The sequence below is a fragment of the Lycorma delicatula genome, chromosome 1 (assembly GCF_047948215.1).
Source record: "Lycorma delicatula isolate Av1 chromosome 1, ASM4794821v1, whole genome shotgun sequence".
Lineage (NCBI taxonomy): Eukaryota > Metazoa > Arthropoda > Insecta > Hemiptera > Fulgoridae > Lycorma > Lycorma delicatula.
In genome coordinates, this window is record NC_134455.1 from 102,311,852 (window position 1) to 102,331,223 (window position 19,372).

General features: G+C 32.0%; 1 protein-coding gene across 4 annotated transcripts in view; it reads right to left on the minus strand.

Annotated features, from left to right (window-relative positions):
* The window catches only part of osy (ABC transporter oskyddad), a 283,517-nt gene that overhangs the window by 202,040 nt on the left and 62,105 nt on the right, over positions 1-19,372 (minus strand). Inside the window, exon 1 of one of the 4 annotated variants that reach the window (XM_075358378.1) lies at positions 3,485-3,551. The exons of the other annotated variants lie outside the window; for them this stretch is intronic. Coding sequence (XP_075214493.1) covers positions 3,485-3,528 — 44 coding nt within the window. The 5' untranslated portion in view covers positions 3,529-3,551. Of the gene's footprint in view, positions 1-3,484; positions 3,552-19,372 lie in introns of those variants that run through there. 4 annotated transcript variants of the gene reach the window in all.

The window sequence follows — 19,372 nt, forward strand, 5'->3', positions numbered from 1 at the left end:
CGTTACCAACCACATCGAATTTAAAACTGGAGTTTGGACTTTCGTTTCCAGTAACGATTCAAACCAAATAGAATCCGTCAACATGCATATAGATATTATGCATTGTTTAAAGATGCGCGAGGTTTTAAAGATTACACAACACAATACAACTAAAGTAATATTATGTAGTAAATTACTACTAGTAATTTTCTATATAGTAAATTACTACCGACTGCAGCGTTATTTCTCGAAAAATTACAGAATTTAATTATGCAGTTGTCATATCCGTAAGCTAAATCCGGTTTATCACTATTTTTAAAATATCTGTAACAAATTCCTAAATTTCTTTCAAGGTAGTTATGTACTTACATGGGCATTGTGTTTAAAATTCAATGCTATTTACAACTCGATTGTTAAACCGCTGGAATCTCCTTCATAGAACAAATCAAATAAAAATAATTAAAAATTTCATTACCATTTTAATAAATACTTCTAACAATCATTAACAGTAATAATGATTACTGTAACAGATTAAAATCAGTAAGAAATTCTTGTGTGTTGTAATTGCATTGCCGCTGACCTCCTTGAATTTTTTAAGTGAAAGTGAAGCTTATTATGTCAAGTCATAATAACATACGATATTATGGCAATAAATTTATGAAATGTTTTAGTGTACTTTAGCACGTTACCATTTGGTAAATGTATTTAAACACCAATATTTAAAAATAAACAGAAATACTGTATCATCAGGAAACTAATATTATATAATTTTCTATGAAATCTCTGTTTAGCTTCAACGATCAGCGATAAAAAAAAGAAATTGTAAATATTACGGAACTACAGCCAAAGTCCAAGCTGAAATTCCGTACTAATAAAAAAAGTAAAGTTAATATAGGAGTATCTTTTAAAAACCATTTAAAAGTTCAACGATTTGATATTTATTCGGTGATTGTGATACATTTTTACCTACCATATGAAAGGCTCATCTTACCAAAGGAAAATTTTTGTATCTTTTTAACGATTAAGAAGTTGACGTGGCGTAGTCTTACAATGTGTTTAACTAAATAAAAATTGAAATAACGTTCTTAAGATAGGATATTACACCGTAAAATTAGATTCAAGCAGCATTATCAAGTTAATATGTTGTAAAATGTGTTGTGAAACAGAAAAACATAGAAAATTAAGTAGACGAAAGGCGAGAATCGAACGGAAAAATGGACCCCGATTCTAATGAAGCTTAAAATAATGTAAATATACGTAACAAAAAAGATGTATTACTCGGCCGTGTACTGGGAAAAATTAACAAACACACAGCCACACACACACACACACACACACACACACAAAAAGGAGAAAGCTTTTTATTTTTTTATTTTTTCAATATTTGTTAATATGTAATACGTAAAGCGATACAGACAAACATCATTCATAAATATAAGAGCCATCTTAAAAAAAAACAGACAAAAGGAAAAATGTTTGATTATTAGCAATGTAACATTTTTATTCATAAAAACGGATATTTTTATTAAAAAACGTTCTGCCTCACTCACATCATCAGAACAAAAATACGTGTACTATATATTACTAATTTGCTGAATAAAGCAAAATTAAAATAATTGATTTTTTTAGACGGTTACTAATTAGTTAAAATGGCAAAAAATATCAACTCATTAAGACCGAATGAGAAAAATAAAATTACTGTGAAAATTCGTCAATGATAAGGAAACTTTCATAAAATCTCCTTGCCGTGTCATCATATAATTTAAAACATTTTTGAAAGGGAATATTTATCTAATAATTTCGTTGCTTTTGTCAATAAATAAAAAAATAAACAAATACATATATTTTTTCAATTCAAATTTAAAAATATTTCACCAGATTAAATAGTCCAAACAAATTGACTTAAAAAAGTATATAGAAAAAAATTATCAAATACATTAAAGAATTACAAAGTATATAAACAAATTATACAAAAAAATTATCTACAAGAAAAACCTTCTAATAATTACGACATACATTTGTTGAAATAAAAAAGAAACGAAAATAGTAGCTGCAAGTTAAGAGCGATTGCAATAAATAAACAGATGTTTCAATTGCTACATATTAAACATTACATTTATTCTTCAAAAACTAACCAGTACGAAATCTTAATTCTAAGTATAAGAATTCTTATACTTCCTATAACTTTTTACATTCCTATAATCTTTCTTTCTTTCTTCAACTCAAATGCAATTAAAAGCATGAAAACTCCAGCCTTTCAAAATTAAAACCGTTTGTAAAACGGGATATAAAAGTTAATTTTTAAAAATTTCGAATTCTGGAACTTTTACGTGTTAAGCTACATAAGATTTCTCATATCTCTCATCTTCGAAAGATAAATTAACAATTTAAATGATATTAAATTACAAAGACAAACAAATTTTTAATTACATTTAATTAAAAACACCGCTAAATTTCCATTTCGAAATAAGTATATTTAAATCGTGCGAAAAGCAATGAAATCTGGACTTTTTTTGGAAAATTTTTTGATGTAGAAACCAAACGGATACGTTACTAAATAATTTTTTATAACTAATGAAAAAACCAAGAATATAAATATGGACGAAAAAGATACCTAATTTTTTTTGGAGGGCGAAAAATGCTTTCGTGTTATCATCGCCCGCTATAAAGGTATAAAATGATTTTTTATACAAAAATAGAAGAAACTAAAACTAGTTTAAAAATTAAAACAAAAAAAAACTTACAACTAACATCACAGCTAAAATCTAAAATGTAACTAATAATAAATAGAATTTAATAAAGTCCGAGAGGGTTGTAAAATGCCCCTTCTCGGAAAACAAAAAGACTAAAAATCTGTAATTAACATAAAAATTAAAACTAAGTTAAAAAGTAAGCGAAATAAAATTTTTAAAAAAGTAAGAAATTTAACAAAAAAATTTCAAATTTAATAAAATATAAATAAAACATCAATAAAATCCGAGAGGGATGTAAAGGTCCCTTCTCGGATACCGAAAAAAAATCAAAACAATTAAATGAAAAGAAAAATACACATTAAAATAATTCTTCAACACTAGAACAAAAAACATATTACAATTTTAAATTTTGTTTAAAATATTAACACTTCTTAAAAATAGCAACACCCGATCTAAAACTTGCTTATTATTGTGCAGAATTTGACGAATGTTTCTGTGCAATTTAAATTTACGACGCAAAGCCGCATAACATATGCAATGCTCACCTAAAAAATGAGTCAAAAAAATTATTTAATGTACAAGTTTAATGATTTATAAAAAGCTCCTATCCATCACGACTACACTAAATTAAATGAAGATGAATTCATTCGTGAATTCATCTTTTTTTTTTCATTTTTCAATTCATTTTTTCTGACTTGTTTGCCAAATAAGCAAAACATCACAAAAATTAATAAATAGAAAGGTGCATAAGAATTTAAAAAAAAAAGAAGTTTAATTTTAATTACTTAAAAAAAAAAATCTGTTAGACTTACTTTTCAGTAGTTATAATTGAATTCGTTACATTAGAACATAACATTAGAACCGATACTTATGTAGCAGACTAAACTGATAAAGAAACATCCTAATGATTTGTATATGGGTCTGGATGAAGTCGGCCTGATAATTAACTCATATCCCCACCTAAGTAAGAAATCCACCACTACCTTGGACAGTCGGTTTATTTTTATCAGGCTAACCGTCGGTATATAATCTTCGATTTGTGGGGTGTAATAACTAAGGTTCAATCACCGACAATTCTTTAATAAGGGCTGAACGTAGAAAATTTATATATATATATATATAGGATATTATACATAATCTCTGAGAAAGTAAACGATGACATAACTTTAAATGAATAAAACCATATAACAAATATTAAAGACCCAAAAATCAACTTTAAATTAAGTTGATTTTCATATTAAAATAAAATTTTCACCCAGTAGATTTTCTTCCTTTTCTTTCTTTCATATTCTGCTACTAATTTATAGCAAATTCAATATGTATAAATTTATTATCAATTATTTTCAGTATATATGATGCATTTGTAAGCTAAAAGATAGAATAAATGATAAATTTATGCAGAGTTGAATAGTTAACAAGATCATTAAGCCCACCCCTGAAAAAAACTCGCGGGAGACATTTTTAACAGCTGTTCTTAGTAAAACAGAAATATTTTTCATAATAAAAAATGAAAAAATATATATGAGATCCAACACTACAACGATTTAGTATGCTGAGGTTGTCTACTGTTCTATAAATTAAGAACATGTAACAAAAATTCAGGCCAGCTTTACCTTGACTGTTAGTTTTGAGAAGGAAAACGATACTCCCTCATCGACCTCATGAAGTATAATATTTATCCGACGCAATTTACAAACGGTAATTTTTATGGAATTAAACTCATTGTTTATTTTAAATAGGGTCGACCTCAACTATTAAATGAAAGTTATATATTTTTTATTTACATATGTTCTTGTAGACACGAACACAAGTGGGCTCGAACAACTTCTATTCACAAGGGCAAACGAGAATATGAAACACGATTATTAAATAATTCTGTTAAACATACAAAAGTAGCAATTATTTATACTTACATAAGTATTAATTCGACAATTAATCTTTTATAAAGTAAAAAATAAAATAAAAAAATTGTACGCGAATGTAATTGATCAGGAATAAATGTTAATAAAGAATTTTGGTAAAAGATAAATAATTAAGGTCTATACAAATTACTCGTACAAAAACGCTACGGGAAATGAACGAAAAATTTGCAAAAAAAAACATAAAAATTATGAGAAGGAAGTTTTTTAATTTTAAAAGCACAAAATATTTGATTCGGAATCACATAATTAGGATTATACGGTTCTGCATAGAGACGATAAAGTAAACGGTCTAATAACTTAATCGTTTTACCGTAAGGGTCAACTGCAAATCCTCAGGCAATGCAAAAGGTGGGCTGCATATCTATTTCTGACTAGTATGAATCCAAAACAAGTTTTCAGCAAGAAGTTTTTCATTTCTTCCATTACTTCATTAGTAAAAAAAAAATAATAAAACAATATCTGGCTAATGAAGTATCCAACTGTCAGTTAACTGTATATGTCCATGAAAAGCTTCAATAATTAAAAGGGTAAACAAATAAAAAAAAAGCGATATTAAAAATAGAAAGTATAAAGAAAACCAAAATTATTTTCCAAAAAAATAATAATTTGAAGAGTTAAACAAACGAAAGAATAGAGCGCTGCATGTGGTTAACTACTGCAAAATCAGAAACATAATTGAAAAGGTAGCTAATAGTTTTTTAAGTTTCCTGGCATTTGCAAAGAGCTTAAAGTTTAATCTCACCCTAAATGATAAAAGTTGGGAACTATTCTATCGTTCTTCATTTACTTAATTGTACACTAATTTATCTATTTTCTAAAAAAAGACAACTTTTAAACTGATTTTAAGCCAATAAAAGTTAAAACTTTTAAAGCATTCACAAATTTTAACATCATTATGGAAGTTATATACAAATCCTAAGTTATACATAAAATCTTATGAAATAAAAATATTTTTAAATATTTATCCACTGTCATAATTTCTCTGTTTAGTTTAAGATGTACAAAAAGACTCGTTATGATGTACCCTAAAGGATTACTTACAAATACTGCTGTAATTATCTCGTTCAACAATCTTTCTATTACTCAAGTAAACCTCAAGTAAAACATGTGAATTGCTGTTTCTACGATTAATGATGTTAGAGTCACATACAACCAGTCTCTGTATTGAACAAAGTGAAGATGTGTCTTTTAAGTGAATATCAATTGCATCGATGAATTTAGAATCCTGATATTTGGCTTAAACTTTCTTTTATTTAAACTTCCTTAGCAGTATTTACTTCAATTTCATTTTTTGCGATGAAATTGTTTATTGCTAAGCTGAATAATACCGATACTTCACCTCAATCGGTATTAAAACAACTATAAAGTAATTCATTAAATCAGGTTATTAAACTTCGACCTGAGGACATCGGTATGATGAAACTTAGCAGTAAAAAAATTATAATTACGGATAATTAAACTAAATATTTGTTAGGTAAGTGAAATAAATTTAATTGCGATCGACAGATTGCTCACTATTATGACACAATGTTAACAATTAGTATACATGGAAATTCCCATAGAATAACTTCATACTACTTCAATTGTTGTTTAAATAGTTTATAAGTATTCAAATACAAACCGATTAAAATCAATGAGTATAAATACATGTGTATAATGACAAATATTATAAAATAACCAAACCAATAACGTCATAAACAAATGTAAACAGTACATTAATTTTCTGGAAAAAATTTACATAATTCATACAAAAACAATAAAATAAAACCTTGTAACCGACTAAGAAAGTAATAAAAAAAACAACATTAAGTAAATAGAATATAGTCTTCTTTCTTATGAGAATATATAAAATAAATGCTGAACTTAAATCACTTTTGTATTTATATTCATATTAATTTAAATACTTATTTACACAATCTTCAGTCGTTTATCCGATTACAGCAAGTAATCGAATTCTAGGATCAATGAAGCGAGGTATTTAGAAATAATTTCAAATAATTTTTTTTCTTCTGTTTAAAAATATAAAAAACAATCATTTAGAATTATTTGACAGTCTATGAATTCATATTTTGAGACAAATAACGAGCAAATTTTATGACCGATTGGGGATTTACCAATCGAAGGTGGAAGAAGAAAATAACATGCATATCATAAAAAGAAAATATAGTATAGTTGTATGCAGTATTTTTTTCTACGATTAACTAATCAATTTTGTATTTTTTTTTTGAGGCCTTTATCATCACCTAGAACATATTCTAAAAAACTAGACAAAAACTAAATACTAAAAGACAAAAATTGACATCCAATACCATGCAGATAATATATATCAGATATCAAACTATCAGATAAATTTTCAGTTATAAAATAAAATGTATTTATTAAAAAAAAGCAAACAAAAAAATATTTAGAAAAAATTAAAATAACAAAAAAAAATTTAGATAAACTCAAATAAAATTTAATGAAGTCCTAAAGGAAAGTTCGGATAAAAAAAGATTAAGAGACTAAGATAAAAACCACGATTAATAAGACTACAACGATACTAAAAAAAGGGGTCTCAGCACCATAAGAAAATATACACACGAATATAAAACGGCTTCAAAATAAGACGTCTTGGTTTTCCTGATGTTTGTAGAGTATCTGCTAGCAATCTCGAGTACCAGGGAGGTAAAAGAGGTAAGTTGATCAAGTACGTCAGCACTATCGTCATACTGAGATAGGAAACCTTTATGGTAATCGTTCCAATCTGCTCTTTCAGCAAATCCATCTACGTGGTTTTTAGTTCAACACTCGGTCGAAACCAAAAGTAAAAATAATTAGCTTATGACCACTGCCGTAAAAGTAATCACGAACAGACCAATTAAGACGAGGGAGTATAATCGGTGAGCATAAGGAGAGGTCGAAGTTGGATAAAGTATCAAAAGATGATGACATAAACGTGCACGATCCATCATTCAGCAGGTAAGTCTTGTCTCATTCTGTTTATGACATTTCCTCGAGGGGAACAGATTGTTGAGCCACATGAAATATAGTGGGCATTAAAGTTCCCCACTATTAACGACGGAGGTGGAATTTGGACGAGATTTTTTATACCTAGAGCATCAAACACGGGTTCGGAAAGAGATATAGATTGCAGAGGTGCAATTTTAAAGGGACAAAGATTTTAAGCGATTGCGGGGATGAGGGTAGCTAGCGGTATTCTTTTAGCTGACAGTCATATCTCTCAGAGAAATAGCCCCTGAGTGTAACTGTATCTTGATCAGGAGGTGTGTTTCTTGGAAGCACATTATTAAAGGTTCTTGTGTAGGCACGAATACTCTAACATCTTTAATGCGGAACCGAAGACCTCGAACGTTCCATTGGATATGTTCATAAATTACTTATCAAATACTATCCGGCTTTTCTCCATTTTATAATCTTTAGGAAGTGCTTTGCTTCTTCAGGCACTTCATCCGCAACCATATCCTTGTAGAAACTTCGAGATGGTACTGGAGATGTGGAAGCCTGGAGGACGGAGATGCCGTATCAAACAATGATGTTTTAATAGATCCCTGCACAGGGATCTTGGTAGTTTGTTGCGTAATCGGTGCAGCAAGAACGTTATATGTTGTTGTATCGACTGAAGTGGTTTTAGGTAAACCACTATTGCTGTTTCTAGCAGAAATTAATTTCTTGCCATTGCTCAATGCTGTAATTGTAGGATAAAGTTTCACTTGGTCTGAGGACGTTTCTACCGGTACAGTCTGTTCTTTGCATTCATTATCTTTTTGTATATTGTTAGAAGAGACAGCCTGAACAAAACTTACACCAGGTTGTACGGGATTTCTTATGCTGAGGGATTTTCTGTATTTTCGACGTGCCATAGGAAAGGATACTTTCTGCTCGTACAGATATTCAATGTAGCTTTTTCTTCTTATAAAGATGGCATTCCCGAGTCCTTTCCGAATGTGTCCCTTTACAGTTTATACACGTTTCTTCTTCGGCACATGTGCTATCATTATGTCCTGTACGACTGCAACGTGCACAAACGTGTTCCTTTTTGCAACCAATTTTGGTGTGACCAAAACCCTAAAATTAGAAGCAGCGTCTCAGATTTGGTATATATAGTCGCACACAAACAGAAAAGTAACCTATCTTTATTCGATCAGGAACAATCGGACTGGAAAAAGTCAGAACTAGCGATGATGTTGGTACATCAACACCATTTTCTCTTCTCATAATCCTCTGCACAAACGTGACTGACTACGATGACAAATCTTCCGTAATTAGAGATACTAAACGCCAGCCAAGTCACGGCTGAATATCACTCCTTTGCTAGAATTTATTGTTACGGGGCTTCTTCTCTTTTTCTATTTAGCCTCCGGAACCTCCGTAAGGTATTACTTCGGAGAATGAATGAGAATTATAAGTATGAATATAAATGAAGTGTAATCTTGTACAGTCTCAGATCGTCCATTCCAGAGATGTGTGGTTAATTGAACGTCTTCCATAAAAAAACACCGGTATCCACGATCTAGAATTCAAATCCGTATAAACCTAACTGTCTTTACTAGGATGTGAACCACAGAACTCTCGACTTCGAAATCAGCTGATTCGCGATAACGAGATCACCACTAGACCAATCAGGCGGGTTAATGTTCATTATCACTCAGCCTGTCTCTATATACTTAAATGCTAGGAGTTTCCGAGACTCTCTCCATTATAGATTTAAATCAGCAGGGCCCGACTCCTAAGTTTCTTTATTGATTTCGCAGGTCCACAAGCTGTAACAATGCATTTGTTAATCAGGAAGTGAGGAACCTTAGCAAAGAATTTACCTTCCTCGTTGTACCTAACTACAAGAAACCTTATGCAAGAATATTTAACACATTCCGTAACGTTTCCAGTTTCCTTATCACTGGATACATCTTCGGCTGACAACATAGGTCGAAGTCTCTTCAAACTCCAATTTTTATTGAAATTTTGAAGTTGGCCAACAACCACCGAAACTTTATTTGGGACTGCCTTACGGTATCCACGAGTTCCGGCGATTTAACGGAAAACTCCAGCAGAGTGCGAGCGTACTGGAGCTAGGGCTTCTTACAACAGGGCTCACCCTGATGCCCAAAGGACATCATTTAAAACTCACTACGTAGAGCCTCCATCCATCGGCACGATAGTTTCCACCTTGAGTTACGGTTGCGTTTCATCAGGTGTCACAATACCACCAAGTGTAAGTGTAAGAAGAAACAGTATATAAGATGTTGCTAACAGTATATATGTCGTAATTTTTGTAGTGTTTGTGGTGTGGTGTGGTGTGTGTGTGTGTATGAAGTAAAAGGTTCAACAGCTCGGTGTAGCAGGAAGAAAAGCTGCATAGGCTAGGACTGTGGGGACGCCATCCCTCATAGTATTAAAGAGTAAGACTCTCCGTCGGGGTTTTTAAAAATTAACAGTATTAAAAAAAATGTGTAAAGTGATGTTTTTAGCAGTACAAGGGCTACAGAACCCACCGGGTTGGTCTAGTGGTTAACGCGTCTTCCCAAATCAGCTGATTTGGAAGTCGAGAGTTACAGCGTTCAAGTCCTAGTAAAGCCAGTTATTTTTACACGGATTTGAATACTAGATCGTGGATACCGGTGTTCTTTGGTGGTTGGGTTTCAATTAACCACACATCTCAGGAATGGTCGAACTGAGAATGTACAAGACTGCACTTCATTTACACTCATACATATCATCCTCTGAAGAATTATCTAAACGGTAGTTACCGGAGGCTAAACAAAAAAAAAAGCTACAGAACTCATGTAAATGGATTCAGCTTCTTCCAACACAAATTAAAGATGGAAATATTGTTGCTAATCCTGATGGTAGGAGCATAACTGTCCCCATGTATACTCAAAAGAAGTTATTGATTCAGCTAAAAAACTTACAGATTCTATTCTAAAGTATGCGAGTCATTACAGTAGAAGCCAAAAATCCTAATAACAGTTTCTAGATTGTGATCTCACTAAAAATTCATTATTTTCGGAAAAAATATATTTCTTGGTGTAATTTACAGAAAGTTAGACATTAAGTGCGGATAGTTTATTAGTTAGTTCTATGATGAATATTGTAACTGTTAAATACAGTACGTATATTGTTTATAATTACATCGGTTATTATGACTTATTTTTCATACTGCAATGCAACATTTTACGGCTTATAATGACGGACGGAAGTGACTCGACAGCAATGTAGTATATCTACATTGCAATTACAGAAATACTTTGACGGTTAAAATGAGTCACCTTCTCCATTTTACCTGTATATGTACTACAGTTTTTGTATTTCTTATCTTCTTCCTGTACCAAATTATTGTAAACTGAAGCAGCCATATTCAGTTGTTATTAATCTTTTGCTGTGAGCGTATCACATCGTGCGGGTACAATATTTTATTTTACGTATCCTGTGTAATTCATTTAACAGTGATTTAATTGTGGCTTCGCGAAAAACATTCACGGTAGAGAAAGTAGCATACATATGATGGTTAGAGAATGGTGAAACTAATAAGGATATTACCCAAGAATTAGGCGTAGGTCATTCAACAATATCGGTGATATGGAAGAACGTGAAAAAAAAATTTGAAACAAATTCTATGAAATCAAAAAAAAAAAAGCCTAGTCAACATAATGATGTAGAACAAGCGCTGTTAAAATGGTTTAAATACCAGAGAGCTAGTGATATCCCCATCAGAGGCCTTGTATTGCAAACTAAGGCGAACGATTTTTCTAAAAATTCGGTAAACCACATGAAATAATTTCAGCTTGAATACAACGGCTTCGTCATCGTCACGATATTGTGTCGGGGAGAATAAGTGGCGAGGTCGCAGCAGCTCCAACCAGTTTGTCAGAAAAATGGCTAGAAACCATTTGGCCAAAATTGAAAGAGGGCTATTCAACGAAAAAACCTATAATGCTGATGAATCCGGTCTTTTTTTTTAACTGACGCCAGAACGAACCCTTTGGTTTAACGGCGAAACGTGTTCGGGAGGGGGGAATTATCAAAAGAAAGAGTAACTGTAGTAATTGCTACAAATATGACTGGAATTGACAAAAAAACTTCTGGTTATAGGGAAAAGTGCTAAATCCCGATGTTTGAGAAATTTGAAATTGCTTCCTTTTATGTACGAAAGCAATAAGAAAGCTTGGATGACAAGTGATATCTTTACGTCTTGGTTACGTTAATGGGACCGTGAATTAAAGATTGAAAATGACTGAAGAAAAATTAATGATAGAACATTTTTTTTGTGGGCGAAAAAGTCATGGCGTTATCATCGCCCGGATATAAAATTTTATTGAGGAAAAAAATAAATAAATTGCTAAAAAATTACAACTTTGAAACTAAAAAATTAAAACAAAACCTTACTACTGATATCACAGCTAAATTTTATTTTTTAAAAGAGACTTAAAACTAGTATTAGTCTTAAAACTAAAATTAGAAATAAGCGTAAAATGAAACTAAAACTAAAAAGCATTTAACAATGCCCAAGAGGTGTGTAAAGAGCCCCAACTTAGATAACGGGAAAACTAAAAATTAACCTAGGTTAAAAACTTAAAACTAATATCACTAAAATAAATATAACTACCGTCACAGATAAAAAACTTAAAAATAAATAAAAACTCTATAAATATATATAAAAACAAAATAAAACTGAAATAAATTTAACAAAAGAGGAGTGTAAAAGGCCCCTTCTCGGATAACAGACGAAAATATAATTAAAAATCAAACACATAACAATAAAACAAAAGAACACCACTATTAAAACGTATGTAAAATATTAATATATCTAAGATATAAAAACACCCGGTCCAAAACTTCCTTATTATTGCCCAGGATTTGACAAAAGTTCCCGGGCAATTTAAATTTACGACGCAAGGCTGCATAACGCACACAATCCACAATGATGTGGCACACCGTCAAGGGGCAGTTGCATCGTATGCATATTGGTACGTTTACTGCTGACATTAGATAACCGTGTGTAGCTCTCGTATGTCCTATCCGCAATCGGCAGAGGATCACTTCTTCATGACGAGCTTTTCTGCATGAGGATTCCCATGGCAACACAGAATCCTTAATGTGCCGGAGTTTGTTGTCAACCATAAGCAATCCCCTTACCAATTTGTTTGAAGAGACTGTTTTATAAAATTAACAAAGTCAGAGGATGCAACACGAGTGGTAAAAGGAGGTTGACTGCATGCGTCTTTAGCAGCAAGATCTGCATGTTCATTACCTGCAATTCCCACATGGTTAGGAATCCAACAGAAACTCACTTGTGTGTTCCGATGGTTCAACTCAGCGATTGCGTTATAAATTTCAGTGACCAAAGGATGACGAGAGTAAAAATCTTCTAAACCATGGAGTGCACTACACGAGTCGCTACAAATAAGGACATGACGATATTTTGGGTTAAAGATATGTAAAGCCTTACTGGTAGCGTACAGTTCTGCAGTAAATATATTTGTAACATTAGGTAGACAAAACATAAAGATTCTGCTATTAACAATAAATGCGCATCCAACAGGTATCATCCTGTTTCGATCCATCTGTGTATACTATTGCGTCTGAGTTTATTCTGGAAAGGATATGGTGAAATGTTTGCTGAAAGACGGTAGGTTGTGTTGATTGTTTCTTGTATATGGTGAGATCAAAAATAAAATTTATAAGGCTAATTCTCTACGGTGGATACGAACAGGGATATGTTGAAAACAGGGATACACGTTGAAAATCTTTCGTGTATAAAGTTAGTATTCTTACCACTGAAAACAATATCAGTCTTGCAGCCCTTGGATCAAGGCGGTAAAAGTCTAATACAAAAATCACCTAATTTTACAAATGATATAGGATTTAGATCAAAAAAAGGAAACACAAATAATTATTCTGGATGCTACAATTATGTTAGAAAGATCATAGGATAAGGTTTCTCCGCTGACTGTAAGAAACTGTTTTCGACATACGGGATTTTTACCACAGGCTGGCGAAAGCCTGTGGTTGCATGCGACGTTTGTGACGTCGCATGCGAAGAAGAATCTTTAGCGGAATGGGGTAATAGTCTGCAAAACCAATCGTTGTTACATGCATTGTTTGAAGATTATCAAGAGGTTGACAAAGATTTAGAAACGCACGAAACTGTAACAGATGATGATGTAGTGGCCTCAGTACTAGCAGAAATAGATGGGGTCGTAGGTAATGACTACGAAGAAACGATGAAAAGATCAACCCGCCAAATCTTCCAGAAGTTTTAGCGGCAATGAAACCCGTCTGCCGGTTTCTCAGTTTTACAGAAATTGCTAATGAAGATTGTTTATTTTGATTCGGAAAAGAACCTTCAAAAACTGTATTACAACACAAATATTTGCAACAAAGCAAAATAACCGACTTTTTGCAGAAAAGTAATTTTTACAATTCTCTAACTTCTTTTACTCTACCGGATTTGTATTTATTATTGCATATTTTTGTTTTTTTGTATTATTATATTACCGAAATAAATAATTATTTTACTGTATTACAATAACCGTATAAATGGCATATTAAAGTAGTACTACTAAGCTACCTAAACATCGATTATTGTGACTATCAGTTATAATGACCTAAAATCGTTGGTTCCTTGGAGGTCACTATAAACGATATTTACTGTGTGTTATACACAATCCACAGCAAATATTGTTTATATATATATAAATATTATTACTTAAATTTAAAACAACTTTTTTCAACAGAGGTACACCGGTCAATCAATCTAATCAAAGATAAACAGCAAATATGAAAAAGTTGAAGCAACCTAGATGACCGCCAAAAACTTGTCTTGTGAAAAACCTAGAGTTCGAAGAACCGTTCAACTTTCGACCTGTATTAATGTAATCATCACCAAAGAGCTAATTCGTAGTTCAGTTTAATTGAATTGAATTGATATGTTTCACCGTATCACTTTATAGTGTTTAAGATTTAGCAATTTTATCGATTTATTTATAGGGGTAATTTATTTATATTTAATTAATTTATGAATTTTTTTAATATTAATTAATTTATTTGTTTATTGGGTTAATTCATTTAATTTTAATTTATTTTATAGGGTTATATTTTCATTAATTCAATAACCCAAAAAAATCTTCAAATTTTTTTTTTTAAAATTGTTATAGATTAAAATCTGAAACGGATAAAAAGGATTTTTTAATTTAAAGCGAAACATGAAGAAAATCTTTAAATAGATTAAAGAGAATGAAGTATAATTGTTATAAATAAATAGGCAAATAGGAAAGTTAGAACAGAGATTGAACGCATTCAGAGAAATTATAGAGAAACTAATTACGCTAATAAACTACGACTATGTTATAAAATATATATAACTTCATTTCAGGATGGTGAATTGTTTCTCTCAAGGTCAACCCTGTATTGTTTCTCTGCCGGCCTCCGTGGTGGCCGGCAGAGAAAGTGGTAGCGTCTCGGTCTTTCATCCGGAGGTCCCGGGTTCGAATACTGGTCAGGCATGGCATTTTCACACGCTACAAAACATTCATCTCTTCCTCTGAAGAAATACCTAATGGTGGTTCCGGAGGTAAAAAAAAAGCCAACTCTACATAACCTACACCAGATTGAGCTTTCCTGAAACTAAAGTCGAAAAAGATAATACAATACCTAGTTAGCATAATCGAAACGAAGTTTCTGTAATTTTAAATATGAAAACTCTCCTCTCTGAGGAAAGTTTTCGTCATTGAAATTTTTTAAAAGTTCAAAAATTTATTAAAAAATGTTATAATAAAATTTTAACAACTTTGTTAAATATAAAAATCAACAAATATAAAAAACGGTTACCGAAATAAATTGAAAGGCAAGAAAATACTCAAACTTATTGACAGAAGAATCCCTTAAAATCTAAAACTAGATGCGCATTTCGACTTTTAAACAATTATCAGCATACAATTAAGAAATAATATACAAAAAGGGTTTTCGAACATGGCACCGTTTGGCATAATAACTATTATATATAATTTTAAAGACCGTTCAAATTTCGCTAAACATATATTGGAAAATAAGCATAATTATGATCCAAATAAATTTACGAAAGTATCGGATTATTCTAATAATTGTTATAACACTTTTATTCTCGAAAAATTTCATATTTACAATAATAATAATAAGTTAGGTTTGATGATGATATTTTGTATAAGCAGATAATGAACAATAATAATTACGTTGTCTAAACCAATTCCACAATATACAGAGCTCATTACAATTAAAAAACTATTACAATACGGACGTAGTGTCACTTACACTTAAACTTTAAATTTTGACAAAAAATAAAATGACGATCAATTGTTTTATATATATAATTCAATTATGGTAGTTTTATAATTTTAATCATAATTATATTTCTCTTAAAGATGGCAGAATAGCCGAAAGCGCTCGAGGAAATTAAATTAGAATTTGGTAAGCTGTTTTTTAAAATTATATATAATACAAAAAAGTAAATAAATAAAAGAAGAAATATTATTTAACAAATAAAAAACTCTTAAGGAAAATTATATTTCGAACATTTCTTATAACGTTAGTAGAGTAAAAGTAAAAATTATAAACGACTATTTAGGCGATCCCAATTTAAAAATGAATAATTAGCTTAAAAACATTTAAACCACTGAATTCTTTCATTGTCCACCAGGATCTCTTACACGTGTAGGATTGAATATTAAAACAATTTTTTTAATTAAAAAGAAAGCGTCATGTTAATGCGAGAAAAGGCGGAAAATTAAGCTGCATCGTTGATTTGAAATTGAGATTTATTAGAATAAACCTAATATTTACAATAATACCAACATAACAAAATAAAACTGCTTATAGATGCATACAGTACAGAAGAACGGAACAGAAAAATATGTTTTTATTTAGAACTTTTGATTACTGGTTGCGAAGTAGCCGACCACATGCAAGAATTCTTACGATACAATATCTTATTGATCAGTCGCTCGATTGCCATTCAACTAAAGAATACATACAAAGTAGCACAACGATGCGAAGGAGCCTGATATCACCGGTAAAGTACTAAGATACATACAAAAAAAAAAACAGTAAATTAATTCAAAAGGGAGATACCATCTTCTAATCCGACTGTTGAAAACCTTCATATTATTATTACATTTTACAGAAGTAACTAATGTATTAAGAAATTTGGATTTTAAAGACAAATTTTTTTTTTCTAAACAAAAACTTATGAATTAGTCTTTGGCGGTCTGATTAAATGTGCCGATGTAGTAAGGATTCCATCATCAAAGGCCCCACTCCCCACAAATTACCACTCAAGAGAAATACAGATAGAATCTTAAATACTGTGAATATTTAAGAGGCAGAATTTTGCATTCTGTAAAGTTAGAGTAGCATTCTGTTCTAATCACCTTATCTAGCATAACACAAAAGAAAAGATATCAGTTGTATTTCTAGTGACTTGTGAGTTTGGATAATATTGTAGAAGCAAGATAGGTCGTAATTTATTTTTACTTGAGCTACTACAAAATAAATATTTCTAAAAACGTAAACCTGACAAAATATCACGTTGTTATGAATTAGCTGCTTGCTGCTTCGATTAATAACAGCGATACATTTGTAAAAAATAACTCAGAACAACAAGAAAGGGTTTGAACTGACTAATGAGTCAGTTCAAACAGGGACCCCAGATAAACAACGCGTAGCGGACTTCTTAAGGGACGATATTGTCGAAAATATCAGTGATATTTCGAGGAGTGAGGGGGAGAATCTGACGTTACGGATACTTAAAAAGACACTATACCGTCGAACTGTACCAACTATGCTCCCACCGAGAGTGTCACAAACTGTTGCTAGTAATGACTTGGCTCTTTCTAATCAATACGAACACCTTCCTATCGAAGAGAGTGAGGAGCAACCAATCAAGGAGAATATTAAACCCCCACCAATAGTTATGTATGGTATTTCACACATTTTAAAACTCTATTACTCAAAGGCTTATAAAAAGGTTATTCGATTAATGGGGGAGCGCAACGTTATAGGGCATACCTTTACCAGGAAGGGCGAAAGAGCATTTCAGCTTGTACTGCGGAATTTATATTACTCGATCCTGGATAGAGGTGATCAAAGATGACAACGAAATGCAGGAATACAGGGTACGAAACAATGTCAACACCCGCCATCGGAGTACGAAGGAACCGTTGCCAAATTTTTTTATTAATCTAGAACTACAAATAACAACAAAGGGATAATTTCTCTAAGGTTTATTGCCAACCGTAGTGTTAGGTTTGAAGAACCCAGGAGGTCTCCTGGGATTGTACAATGTATGCGATGCCAGCAGTGTGGACATAGCAAGAATAACTGCATGTAACCCGTACTGCTGTGTGAAATGACCGAGAGGACACAGAACCGTGGATTGCCAAAAGAAGAACTACTAGAGTCCGGCCATTTGTGCTCTGGGTCATCTAGGTCATCCCAATAACTATAAGGAATGTAGAGTGTAAAGGAGATGGAAAGGAAGCAGAGAAGGAGAACGAATTATGCAACAACAGTCACTCCTTTTAGGGCTCCTTCAGGTACACGGGACATATCCTTTGAACTAAATAATAGTAACTTGGCCTCGTCGAGACAGGGAGCTGCCTGGTGATCGGACGATCTTTCTGATAATCACCTGGGTACTCGTCCTCGATCATTTGCTGAGGCATTGGTGGGTTGCAACGGTGATAATTTTGGGTTTGAAAATAAATCTTAGAAGCTGATGTTAAACTTTGAATTTTTGATGCAAAAAAACGGAAACCTTATTGATTTTTAAACGAAGATGGTTGCTCAGCTTTGCTAAAGGTGAGAAATCTGCGGATTGCGACATAAATGGTATTATGCACCGACGAGAGGAAACGAAGGCATTGATCCTAACCGAACAACTGGATTCCTTGTTTCTGAAACGCATTTTACTGAGTGGAACTACTTATGTATTCGAGGTTATTTAAGTACGCGACTAACCATCCAGATGGCAGAGCGAATGGAGGTACTGCAGTCTTAATCAGGAATGGGAAAAAGCATATTCAGCTCCCACCATTCAGCGAAAATCTCATCCAAGCAACCACGGTTGAAATATTGGACTGGCTCGAGCCCCAAGACTTTCAGCATTTTATTGTTCTCCACGTCACGCGATCACAGATGACATGTGAATTCAATAAAAGGAAGAGTTGAGACTTTCGATGAGATCTCCAGTAATATGTCTTGCAGTCGGAAAACGCTAAGATGGGCATTCTATATCTTTTGTGACATGATAAGCATCATACTAGTTTTAACTTGTATGTGATCTTGTTCAAAAAACGTTGTAAAAAAATGAAATTCCTTCGCGTCAAGATTTTGTCTAAATTGTAGCTGAAAAACGTATGAAACCATGGTTACAAGCGAGAATCCTACCTAGTCTCTGCAACATCACCTGAAAAGAGAAACTGCTTAAATGTTGGTAAAAATGTACCACCTACTCGTGAACAACCCCAAGGGTCTGCAGAAAGGAATATCTGTGCCTTCTAAGCTTTGATAAAGGAAAGGATTACACGACGTGTAATTACATCAATGGTTTCTATTACCTAAACATAAAGGAAAGGTATAGAGGTTTTCTTTCAATTTTAAATACTTGCATACGCGCACGCGGAATAAAATTATACTCTTTGATAATTTATACTTCTTTATACCCAACTACTTTAATGTTCAATCATTATAAATATATAAAGCTATACACAATATCAAAACTAACCTTAAGACCGCACTGTTATCATTATG